The sequence below is a fragment of the Lissotriton helveticus genome, chromosome 2_1, assembly GCF_964261635.1.
Source record: "Lissotriton helveticus chromosome 2_1, aLisHel1.1, whole genome shotgun sequence".
Lineage (NCBI taxonomy): Eukaryota > Metazoa > Chordata > Amphibia > Caudata > Salamandridae > Lissotriton > Lissotriton helveticus.
Window position 1 is genome coordinate 117,994,315 of NC_136059.1, and position 12,907 is coordinate 118,007,221.

General features: G+C 49.7%; 1 protein-coding gene across 1 annotated transcript in view; it reads right to left on the minus strand.

Annotated features, from left to right (window-relative positions):
• LOC144817776 (disintegrin and metalloproteinase domain-containing protein 33-like) overlaps positions 1–12,907 on the minus strand; it is a 565,915-nt gene that overhangs the window by 106,046 nt on the left and 446,962 nt on the right. Inside the window, exon 7 of the mRNA XM_078674583.1 lies at positions 12,297–12,486. Within this exon, the coding sequence (XP_078530709.1) occupies positions 12,297–12,486 (190 nt within the window). The remainder of the gene's footprint in view (positions 1–12,296; positions 12,487–12,907) is intronic.

The following is a 12,907-nucleotide window of genomic DNA, read 5'->3' on the forward strand; positions in this document are numbered from 1 at the left end:
GTGATACTGGCAAGAAAATATCCAGAAGTGTCGATTCAACACCAATCAGTAGTAATAGAAAGATGTTAATGGCAATAAGTCCTGACGCCAATCACTGAATAGAGGAGCCACAAAGTGTCTAAGGGCTGAAAATGCAAGCAACGGTCCGCATGATAACGCAACCAAAGGTATGTCTTGTTCAGAAGAAGAAAATCTGGAATAGGACGGTAGCTGTGCCAGGAAATACTGCGCCGCCAGGCATCGTTATTTTGTACAGGAATGTAAATGTACAGGAATTTATATAGCGCAAATCACCGAGCGGTTTCTAAGCGCTTGCTTAGGGAACCCGTCCTGGTATTCCCCTGTGAGATAACCCCGGCAGGGTATCCGCAAGGTGAAAGCCAGGCATCCAGCCGCGAGGGGCCGTTGTGGAGATTAAGCAAGCTATTGCCCAGAGTCGCAGAGTGTGAACCCTTGAATCGAGTAGGCACCGGAGCGAGAATTGTCGAGTCCATGGACATTTTAGGACTCAAGACCCCGCCGAGCCGGGAATTGAACCCTGGTCCCGGGCTGACCTCTGCTTCCAGGTCTGCCTCCTCTAACCAGTGAGCCACACTTCTCCACAAGTTGATATTACGACCACTCAGAACGAGGCCAAAAGTGACCAGACAAAATGGGGACAGGCTCAATTCACACGGATCACCTACTGGCAACAAGAGCAAAAATTCGTAAAACTCACTTTAGGAATTATGGATCTAAATGGCCTCACAGGCATCTACAGGAAACATTAAGGGGCCTTTTTTCAAGGGGATTGTGCCACCGGAACGTCAATTTTACTGATGTTCTGGTGGCACAATGCCCTGCACCATATTTACAAAGCGGCAGTAAGCCACTTTGGGTGGCTTACCACCGCTTTCTAAATATGGCACACTTTCACGCAGTTTTCTGCGGCAAAGGGGCGTGCAATGAGTGTTAGTGTGGGCGTTCCACCACAACACCCATCTGCTTTTTGACACTGCCCCAGATTTACAAGGATGTATAAATCCAAGACAGTACCAAAAACTAACAACACTAACTAGCAGGCGTTACATTGGTGCAACGATGAGCAATACTTTTATTTCCCAGGACACAATGAAAGAGCAAAATGCCATTATGACTGTTTATGGGCAGGATTACACTATGGTGCAAGGGTGTCTATATTGGCGCTAGGCAGCTTTTTTTGTGCCAGCACAAGGGAAAACATAGGAATGCGCCATATTCTTGTAAATGCGTCGCATTGCTGCGGTTTCAAAATGACAGAGCGGCGCTGCAAAAGTGCTCTCAGCACCACGCCTTTCTTAGTAAATATACCCCTAACAGTAGCATTAAAACTAGCCACAGGGCAGCCATGCTAATACGTTTTCTTCATGACAAAAGAAATTATGGGCCAAAGGTGTGGAAACGTTGTGCAATCCCAAACCCGGTGAATGGCTATGCTATGCATCAATGGTTTGCGACTGCACTTCTGCTCACAGTACTCTGAACACTTACCAACACCTGAAAGGAGGGGGTAACTAGTTTGTCCCCTTGAGACTCCTTTCCCTTGGGAACTGTGATGGCAGCCTCAGGGGGGAGTAGGCAGTGCAATATATTTTAGGTCGAGCTTGGGCAGCGCCTGCGCTGCTCTGCGATGCATGCTGTATTAAGGTATGGACTTGAAGCTCTGCCATCTCTCCGCCCATATTTTTCATTGGCTTGTCTCATTGTCCACTATAAACTGTGTCTTTTCATTGGTCAATAGGCTTAGTAGTCCCTCCTTAGTACCGCCTTGTCTCATTTTATAACCTCCCATGGTGACTCCCCCTGTTACGTGTGTTGTTACTCTGTAGGCTTTAATTACTGACGCTGAGCACTATTTTCTCAAATAGCTTTGTCCTGCCTGCTGGTGTAGGCAGGACACGCTCATTCCTAACACGTTTTTAGGTCTCGGCAACGAGAACTATTGTCGCCTAGTAAGCTAGCAAGGGACTACAGAGAGGTGGACGAGCCGACCAGGGTCTGTGGACGCGCACAAAGGCAGGCAGGCAGGCAGGCATGCGCCAGACACACACACAGACAGACAGACACACGCACGCACGCATGCATGCATGCACACACACACACACACACACACACTCTCACACTCTCTCTCTCTCTGCCGCCCCCCCCCCCACTCACCGGGCTCTTTCCCTCCGCATCGGGTCAGTCACGGCAGAAGGCAGACTTGTGTCTTCTCCGGCGATCTTCAGCTGATGTGCACGCCCACGCTGCGTCGTGCGCGCCCGTTGATCCTCAGCTTGTTTACAATAGCGATCGTTTCTTCCGCTAGCACTCCGTGGCATCTCAGACGCACAGCAGGTAGCATTAGCACCTCTTGTTTTAAAATGCGTTTGTTTATCTAGGACGGACACGTTTACTGGTTGCTTGTTATTTATTGTCTTCTTTCCTCTGCTTTCCCCTCCCACCCCCTGCATGCGTTGCTTCTTCCCTTCCCACCCAGTGTGTATTGCTTCTTCCTAACCCCCAACCCCCCACGGTCGGTGTTGCTTCTTTCCCTCCTACCCCCATTCAGGGTTGCTACTTCACCAGTCACCCCAGAAAGTGTTCCCTATTCTCCTATTGCACATACGACATGCTTTCCTACAAGGACACCTGCTTTTCCACTCCCTGCTCCTCATCTCTGGCCCGCCCCGGGCGTCGTGCTTTAGGTTTTCGCACTGCGCCAGCTTTCATATTAACAACACTGGCGCCATGCTTAATATTTTGACAGGAGCCCGCTTTTATGGTTTTTTTTTTGGTATTCATTAGCATTTTTTTACAGTAGTACAGCACGCTACACGTAATCTTCAACAAGGGCAGCCACGCAGCCCGCCTAGCTCTATTTCAACATCTGCCGCTCCTAATCAGCAACAATGGTGGCTGCACCTTCTACATCTTTTTCGTGTTTATCCAGTTGGTTCCTTTGTGAGATCTACACAACTATGTGCCTTTCCATTCAGTGGTCTGGAGTGCAGGTTTGCACGTATGTCGCAGTTTATTCAGATTCCTAACATACCGCGGTTTTGCACCAGCACTGGTGTGTTTCGGGCGGCCTTCAAACTGATTTATGTTCTGCATCTCTTCCCCACCAAAGCAGTGTCCAGTCCGAGTGCGCTCTTCGAGGACTTGTCGTTTCACTAGTTCTAGGAGCAGCTCGTGTGAGCACCAGTGTTTACAGGCGCACAGGCTGTTCATATTACTTATCGTCCCTGAGATATTTATTACCTATCTCGACTCTAGGGCAGTCACAAATTCTGACACTGCTTCCTACCAAGGACCTTTTATGGCCACATAAGAACCATTGTTTTTCTAAAACATTAGTCAACCCCAGGTTCACTTATTAGAGTCCCCTTGTTTTCCTTACTACATTGTTCTCACACGGCACGCCACACTCTATTTCAACATCTTACAATGCTTTTTAGGTCTCGGCAACGAGAACTATTGTCGCCATGTAAGCTCGCAAGGGAGTACAGAGCGGTGCACGAGCCGACCAGGGTCTGTGGACGCGCACACACAAAGGCAGGCAGGCACACACCAGACAGACACAGACAGACACACGCACGCACACACACACACACACACACACACACACACAGCCTCCCTCTCTGCCCACTCCCTCTCTGCCGCCCCCCCCCTTCTACCCCCACTCACCGGGCTCTTTCCCTCTGCAGGGGGTCAGTCACGGCAGCAGGCAGGCTCGGTGTCTTCTCCGGCGATCTTCAGCTGATGTGCACGCTCACGCTGCGTCTCCTGCGCGCCCACCACGCTGTTTCGCGCCCGTTGATCTGCGTCTCCTGCGCGCCCACCACGCTGTTTCGCGCCCGTTGATCCTCAGCTTGTGATTACTACTCCTTCTAACCCGGATTCTAAATTACTATTTCTTGGTTCTCTAACTCCACTCTGTTGATTCGTAACAAACTGATATTCAGCACATTTCACAGTCTCGCTTTTGCTTCTCATAAATACAATAAGATTATTTTAAGCAATGTCTACCCTTCTTTTGGTTCTGTGCCTATTATGCTTCGGACTATAGAGTTTTAGAAAGTGTGGTGGAAGATTCCGTGATATCAGCGGTGTGCACAGTGCAGAGTGAGTGTGCAGAGTGCAGAGTAGTGAGTGCAGAGTAGTGAGTGCAGAGTAGTGAGTGCAGAGTAGTGAGTGCAGAGTGAGTGTGCAGAGTGAGTGTGCAGAGTGAGTGTGCAGAGTGAGTGTGCAGAGTGAGTGTGCAGAGAGAGTGTGCAGAGAGAGTGTGCAGAGAGAGTGTGCAGAGAGAGTGCAGAGTAGTGAGTGCAGAGTGAGTGTGCAGATGAGTGAGTGTGCAGACGAGTGAGTGTGCAGATGAGTGAGTGTGCAGATGAGTGAGTGCAGATGAGTGAGTGCAGAGGAGTGAGTGCGCAGAGTAGTGAGTGCGCAGAGTAGTGAGTGCGCAGAGTAGTGAGTGCAGAGTAGTGAGTGCAGAGTAGTGAGTGCAGAGTAGTGAGTAGTGAGTGCAGAGTAGTGAGTGCAGAGTAGTGAGTGCAGAGTAGTGAGTGCAGAGTAGTGAGTGCAGAGTAGTGAGTGCAGAGTAGTGAGTGCAGAGTGAGCGTGCAGAGTAGTGAGTGCAGAGTAGTGAGTGCAGAGGAGTGAGTGCAGAGGAGTGAGTGCAGAGTAGTGAGTGCAGAGTAGTGAGTGCAGAGTAGTGAGTGCAGAGTAGTGAGTAGTGAGTGCAGAGTAGTGAGTGCAGAGTAGTGAGTAGTGAGTGCAGAGTAGTGAGTAGTGAGTGCAGAGTAGTGAGTGCAGAGTAGTGAGTAGTGAGTGCAGAGTAGTGAGTAGTGAGTGCAGAGTAGTGAGTAGTGAGTGCAGAGTAGTGAGTAGTGAGTGCAGAGTAGTGAGTGCAAAGTAGTGAGTACTGAGTGCAGAGTAGTGAGTAGTGAGTGCAGAGTAGTGAGTGCAGAGTAGTGAGTGCAGAGTAGTGAGTGCAGAGTGCAGAGTAGTGAGTAGTGAGTGCAGAGTAGTGAGTAGTGAGTGCAGAGTAGTGAGTGCAGAGTAGTGAGTAGTGAGTGCAGAGTAGTGAGTGCAGAGTAGTGAGTGCAGAGTAGTGAGTAGTGAGTGCAGAGTAGTGAGTGCAGAGTAGTGAGTAGTGAGTGCAGAGTAGTGAGTGCAGAGTAGTGAGTGCAGAGTAGTGAGTGCAGAGTAGTGAGTGCAGAGTGAGTGTGCAGAGTAGTGAGTAGTGAGTGCAGAGTAGTGAGTAGTGAGTGCAGAGTAGTGAGTAGTGAGTGCAGAGTAGTGAGTGCAGAGTAGTGAGTGCAGAGTAGTGAGTGCAGAGTAGTGAGTGCAGAGTAGTGAGTAGTGAGTGCAGAGTAGTGAGTAGTGAGTGCAGAGTAGTGAGTGCAGAGTAGTGAGAAGTGAGTGCAGATTAGTGAGTGCAGAGTAGTGAGTAGTGAGTGCAGAGTAGTGAGTGCAGAGTGCAGAGTAGTGAGTGCAGAGTAGTGAGTGCAGAGTGCAGAGTAGTGAGTGCAGAGTGCAGAGTAGTGAGTGCAGAGTGCAGTGCAGGTATGTGCAGTGCAGTGCAGGTGAGTGCAGGTGAGTGCAGTGCAGTGCAGTGCAGGTGAGTGCAGTGCAGGTGAGTGCAGTACAGGTGAGTGCAGTGCAGGTGAGTGCAGTACAGGTGAGTGCAGTGCAGTGCAGGTGAGTGCAGTGCAGGTGAGTGCAGTGCAGTGCAGGTGAGTGCAGTGCAGGTGAGTGCAGTGCAGGTGAGTGCAGTGCAGGTGAGTGCAGTGCAGGTGAGTGCAGTGCAGTGCAGGTGAGTGCAGTGCAGTGCAGTGCAGGTGAGTGCAGTGCAGTGCAGTGCAGGTGAGTGCAGTGCAGTGCAGGTGAGTGCAGTGCAGTGCAGGTGAGTGCAGTGCGGTGCAGTGCAGTGCAGGTGAGTGCAGTGCAGGTGAGTGCAGTGCAGGTGAGTGCAGGTGAGTGCAGTGCAGGTGAGTGCAGTGCAGGTGAGTGCAGTGCAGTGCAGGTGAGTGCAGTGCAGTGCAGGTGAGTGCAGTGCAGTGCAGGTGAGTGCAGTGCAGTGCAGATGAGTGCAGTGCAGGTGAGTGCAGTGCAGGTGAGTGCAGTGCAGTGCAGGTGAGTGCAGTGCAGTGCAGTGCAGTGGAGTGCAGTGCAGTGGAGTGCAGTGCAGGTGAGTGCAGTGCACACTGCACTGGAGTGGAGTGCAGTGCAGTGCAGGTGAGTGCAGGTGAGTGCAGTGCAGTGCAGGTGAGTGCAGTGCAGTGCAGTGCAGGTGAGTGCAGTGCAGGTGAGTGCAGTGGAGTGCAGTGCAGTGCAGGTGAGTGTAGTGCAGGTGAGTGCAGTGCAGTGTAGGTGAGTGCAGTGCAGTGGAGTGCAGTGCAGGTGAGTGCAGGTGAGTGCAGTGCAGGTGAGTGCAGTGCAGTGCAGGTGAGTGCAGTGCAGGTGAGTGCAGTGCAGTGCAGGTGAGTGCAGTGCAGGTGAGTGCAGTGCAGGTGAGTGCAGTGCAGTGCAGGTGAGTGCAGTGCAGGTGAGTGCAGTGTGTGCAGTGCAGATGAGTGCAGTGCAGGTGAGTGCAGTGCAGTGCAGGTGAGTGCAGTGCAGTGCAGGTGAGTGGAGTGCAGGTGAGTGCAGTGCAGGTGAGTGCAGTGCAGTGGAGTGCAGGTGAGTGCAGTGCAGGTGAGTGCAGTGGCATGCAGGTGAGTGCAGTGCAGGTGAGTGCAGTGCAGTGGCGTGCACGTGAGTGCAGTGCAGGTGAGTGCCTTGCAGGTGAGTGCAGTGCAGTGCAGGTGAGTGCAGTGCAGGTGAGTGCAGTGCAGGTGAGTGCAGTGCAGGTGAGTGCAGTGCAGGTGAGTGCAGTGCAGGTGAGTGCAGTGCAGTGCAGGTGAGTGCAGTGCAGGTGAGTGTAGTGCAGTGCAGGTGAGTGCAGTGCAGTGCAGGTGAGTGCAGTGCAGGTGAGTGCAGTGCAGTGCAGGTGAGTGCAGTGCAGTGCAGTGCAGGTGAGTGCAGTGCAGGTGAGTGCAGTGCAGTGCAGGTGAGTGCAGTGCAGTGCAGGTGAGTGCAGTGCAGTGCAGTGCAGGTGAGTGCAGGTGAGTGCAGTACAGGTGAGTGCAGTGCAGGTGAGTGCAGTTGAGTGCAGTGCAGTGCAGTGCAGGTGAGTGCAGTGCAGGTGAGTGCAGTGCAGGTGAGTGCAGTGCAGGTGAGTGCAGTGCAGTGCAGGTGAGTGCAGTGCAGGGCAGGTGAGTGCAGTGCAGGTGAGTGCAGGTGAGTGCAGTGCAGTGCAGGTGAGTGCAGTGCAGGTGAGTGCAGTGCAGGTGAGTGCAGTGCAGTGCAGGTGAGTGCAGTGCAGTGCAGGTGAGTGCAGTGCAGGTGAGTGCAGTTGAGTGCAGTGCAGTGCAGGTGAGTGCAGTGCAGGTGAGTGCAGTGCAGTGCAGGTGAGTGCAGTTGAGTGCAGAGTGGTGTGTATTGACAATGTAAATGACAATGCCATTTATTTATGATTTAAAGAAAAAAAAAGAAATGTCATGAGCAATGCCAATAGCTCTACCTTTAATGATGCCGAGACCATTGCATTGTAAATGCTTGTTTCTTTATCTGTCTAGCACGGGCACTGAACCCATTTGCAATGCAATAGGTCTCGCATTTTCTAGAGTTTAAGATATTGGCATTCTAAATGACAAATCCTTCTATTTATCTGTTTTAAAAACAATACATAAACAAAAGGCATCGTCTTTTGCAATGCCAATAGCTCAAACTCTCATAAATATGAGACCTATTTCATTACAAATGGTTGTTTTAAAGCAGTATAGGTCACTTAATTTTTTTATTTCTATTTTTGACTGCAAACGTAAGGATGATGGCCGCTATCCCTTGCAGCCCACCGTCCTTCTGTTTGTAGGATGATCACAGAGGGTCGACCATTCCTACCTACCTAATTACCCTGCACTGGGCAGTTCATTCTGTGACCACCTAAAAATATGTTGATTTAGCAAAGTGATCTTTTAGCACAAAGGTCGCTGCGAAAAATTAGAGTTGTGCGCAAATTGCAACTGGTTTCTGAAATAATATTCTTAGTACATCTGGTCCTATATTTTTGTGTGGCATGCATTAAAACTAAAAAGCATCTACGTTAACCATTGCCCCAGTATCCCAAATCCAGCTCTTTTGGCTTTACCATTGCTTGTTTTATGCAGCAGACGTTTTCTACCATTTCACGCTCAAAGCTCTCGTGGTAAATATACGAACACACAGGGCCTGATTCACAAAGGTCCACGGAACTCGTCGCGGAGGCCCCGCAATCGTGGGGGTGTCTCCGCACTCGTCACGGAGCCCCGCATGCATGGTGGAGGCCCTGCAGTCATGAGAGAGTCTGTGCACTTTGGGGCGGTATCTCCGCAATGAGAATTTTCATGGCGGAGATTCTGCACCAAGGGGGTCATTAGGATGGCGGGCGGGCTTAGTCCCGTGGCGGGGATGCGCCCACCACTGTGGCGGGCGCATCCTGCATTTTTAGCATTGTGGCAGGCGGTTCTCTCAGCACCGCCCGCCACAATGCTAAAAATGCACGTATGCATTTGAATAAACAAAGCGGCAGGCACCGCGCGGTGCCTGCTGCTTTGTTTATGCAAATGCAGGGGGGTACCACCCGTGTGCACACCCCACCTCTCCTTAACACCCCCGAAGTCAAGACCGCATGCCTTTCCGTGGTGGCATCGCCGCCACAGAAAGGCATCTGTTTTGGCCCATGGTAATATGGCTGGCGGTGTCTAATAGACACGCCATCATATTAAACCTTTTCCGCCCCGGCCGCAAGGCAACCGGGGCGGAAAAGCGGCGGACGGTCTTTCCGTCCGCCGCGGTCCCCCCCGCCATAGTAATATGGCGGGGGGAATGGGTTGCGGGCGGGTATGGATGTCTGGCGGATCGCCACCGCCCGGATGGCAGTGGCGATCCGCCAGACATCCTAATGGGCCCCCAAGTGCGGAGACTCCCACACGACTGCGGGGCCTCAGCCTCTAGTGCAGAGGACCTTTGTGAATCAGGCCCACACATTCTATGTTCTAGGTAAATAAACATCAGTCAGACTTGCTCAGGTTTGTGTTTCATGACAATTCGGCGACCCCACTACTCGACAAGCTTCGTTGCGAGTAGGTGACATAAATGTTTGCTGCCATCACAGCAGTTTCCTGCACGGCTCTAGCTTTCCGTAAAAGGGCTTCTTTCTGCGCAATCGGCTTATTTTCGATCACCGTGAAGCAGTTTCGCATGCATGAGGAAGTTTAGCAATCTGAGAGGGGAAGGAAGACGAGGACACCTCCATCTCTCTGCTTTGAAGATACTTTCACAGCACACAAAGATCTCCAATTTCTGATCAGTGTGAGTCACTTCAGGGTTGGGTTTCCTCCAACTTAAGACAAAGTCAGTCTCTCCAGGACAGTACATTGCAAAAGATGCAATGAGCAAGCGAGAAGATGTGAAAGGAGTGAGTGACAATGCTCCTGTATGCTACATTCTTTCTCAGGTTCTGCAGGCACAGACCTATTGCTTACAATACGCAAAGAGTGGGTCCACCATTTTCAACCATTCACTTGTTTCCACCAACCTCTTGCATTTCCATTGGCTTGAGACTCTGTCAATCACACCTTGGCTCTGCCCTGTGGAATACTAATATCTCACCTAATGATATTGGATGCCTGGATGTATGCTTCTGCCTCCACTTAACTGTCCACTCCTGTTGCACCCTCCCATGTGCCTCGCTATTATGCTAATGCAGTATGCAATGGTAATTTAAACTCAGATGTGTTGTATTTGCCAATGCTTGTTATTTACAAGACACTCTATCTCCTCAACAGATGGTAGGGCCAAGTCATTAAGACATATTTAGGATAAGCGTCAATCTTAAAAGTAATTTTATTGGGTGCAGGAAGTCTGGGGACCAATTCCATGTCCCTGTCTTCAGCCCTCAGCCAAGGCAGCCCCAGCCTTCGGAGCAGTCTGGGTTCTGGACCTTCACAGACGGGCACTAGTTTTAATGCTGGAACAGAGCAAAACAATGGATTGAGGCCCAGATCTCTGTATTGGGGTGAATGTATGACATTGTTCTGCATTCTGTTTTATGGAACAGAGTAAAGGGTGTCACAGTATTATAGCCATTATTTAATCAGTTCCTTTTCCATGCTGATGAGAGCAGAGATCCCTCACCTTGCAGATTTTCTAGTGGTTGACTGTATTTCTGGAGGTCAGCCCTTTTCCACCAAGGAAGACTTGTACATACTGGCCACAGGTGGCCACAGAAGACATGTCCTTACATCCCAGATGAGGGTCTTGGTTTCCCTGTTTTCAGTGAGAGTTTGCTCCCTGCTACCCTATGCTGAAATAGGGCCAGATAGTGGTTCATCAAGTCACAGGAAATATGGTCTGGTGATGTGATCAGCAGAAGCTCGGCGTCATCCCCATGTGACTGGACGTTCACCAGAATGTCTATCCGCAGATTACAACAGAGTCAAAAAATGTGGAACGATGTCCGGCGGTACCCCCACAATGCAGTGGCATATGAGCCAAAAGAAGGAACCCATCATATCTATCTGACATTTCCTCAAAATCTTTACACAGATCTCTGGTTCTGCACAGGCAACTTTTCCAGAATTTTGGTCAATTTTATAAATTGGTTATAGACTAAAACTTGGATAGAACAGAAGGGTTCAATCCAGCCTTTTAACATAAGGAGAGCTTCTTGCCCAAGACATTCTGTGGCATCCCAGAAGGTCTGCCCCTAGTGAGAAAGTGCTCACATGCTCTTTCAGGAGTCGAGCAGGTCCTGAGAGAAGAGGCCATTTAGTGAGTGTCATGGACATAAGATGAGATTGAATTACATCATCATCTACATACTTAATAAAAAAACAAGTGTGTGCCCTAGTTATGAAGAAGAACCTCCCCCCATGCACTTGCCCGAGACCCAGTTTAGTAGTTGCTCCCCATATGCTCCTGTCTAATTGCTTCTATTTTCAGTACATGTAAAGTGCTTCAGCAGTCAGCCAGATTGTGTCTAAAGGGACTCCACCTAAGGAGAGGGGTAGCCCCGACACCCGTCTTCTGCATCCTCTGACTTAGTAGCCATGGATGTCCAATAATAGGCCCAGTTGAGTCAAGTATTACACCGTTTTTTATCAGGAAACACACATGCAATCAATCTAAATGGAACTTATTTTCAGGGATCATCTTGAAAATGTATAGCAGATCCTACCTTTTATGTATACATTGAAAACCATTCCAGTAGCCAATTAATGGTTTTAGGCCTATATTTCTTATTCTAAGAAATATGATTGTTTGACCATGTCGCTGTCTTTGTTTCACCGCTTAACGTCTACCTGTCACAATCTTTACTAGTCTACCTTCTGGGATACACCACAGGGAGCAGGAAACATCCATCACAACGCAACTTTTACGACGCACTACCATTACAACGCAGGATTTACAACGCAAGTCATTACAACGACTTGCGCTGGAGAGCGCTGTAGGATAGGGAATAGTTTAATTTACTATCCAAAACCTTCCCTACTATCCACGGGGACTGGAGTTGGAATAGTAAATTAAACTATTCCACTATCCAGCGCCCCCCAACGCAAGTCGTTGTAATGACTTGCGTTGTAAAACCTGTGTTCTAAAGGCATGCATAGTAAAAGCATGCGTTGTGATGACATACATCCCAGGGAACCATGTACTGGGCGCGGATCTCTGGAAAGCGACCAGGCAACTCATCATGTTGCCCACCAATTCCAATTTATTGTGTAATTGTAGTTGGGTGTAGTTGGGTTGGCCAAGACGGGCACTTTATGTGGCGAGATTCAAAGTGAGGTGCCTTTGCTCAACACCACCAGGGAGGTCTGAGGGATATGAAAATATGGATCCCTGTTTTCTTGCCAGATTATTCTTATAAGGTCAGAGAGATCACTGAAGAACTTCCTGCTTCTATGCACTTCAATATATTCACAAGAACACAAGGACACAATAACGTACCAAAGGAGTAATGGAGCACAAAAGGTGACTCAAACATCTCTGAACTGACAACATTTACCAGTGGTTTTAATAGACACAAGAAGGTTCTTCACAGCATCTGGCGCCCAAGGTCTTCGCTACTGGGGTCCCTGGTCTGCACCGGCTGACAATGAAGGGGCACAAATGTGGGCTCACTGGTTGAACCCAAACAGCACATTTAACTATTTTCACACTACAGAAAAAGATCACAGCCCAAACTCAGACAAAGATGTAATTATTACTCTGTGATGCACAGGGCTGGCGATGAAACTGGCGATGTTCAGGGGGTGGCTCTTGGATGGCCCGCTGTGCCCACAGGTGCCACCTTTCATCGGCAGGTGCTCAGTTCGGTGGATGAGGTGGTGTTCGGGTTCAGGGGTGCCAAGGGGCTCCATGTAGTAACTGTTGTTGGTGTCCAGAACAATGAGGCCTCTGGTGAGGGCAAAATTGGGAGACAGAAAAATATAATTATTTTAAACGCCGCTATATCTATCAGTTTCAGCAATTAACAGGGTCTTCCACATGGCAGGGCCTAGGTATCCCACTGCAACAGCTGTGGGGGATGCAAGACTGCCCCATAAAGCACCAAATATGGGCAGAAGCTATTAGAATATACTGGACATAGCATGGCAAAAATCCTTGGGGGAGCCCTGGCATTTATTTTATTCAAACTATATGTTTATTTGGACAACACTTGAGCTCCGACCACCACCAGACCCTAGTCCAGGTGCTTTAGAGACAGCAAGGCAACCTACCAGTGCTTAATTTGTAAAAATAAATAAGTGACAAGGCTCTCGTTCGGAGGCCTCTGCAGCTTGCACCACACATTGCCCCTGCCAGTGCTGCCAATGAT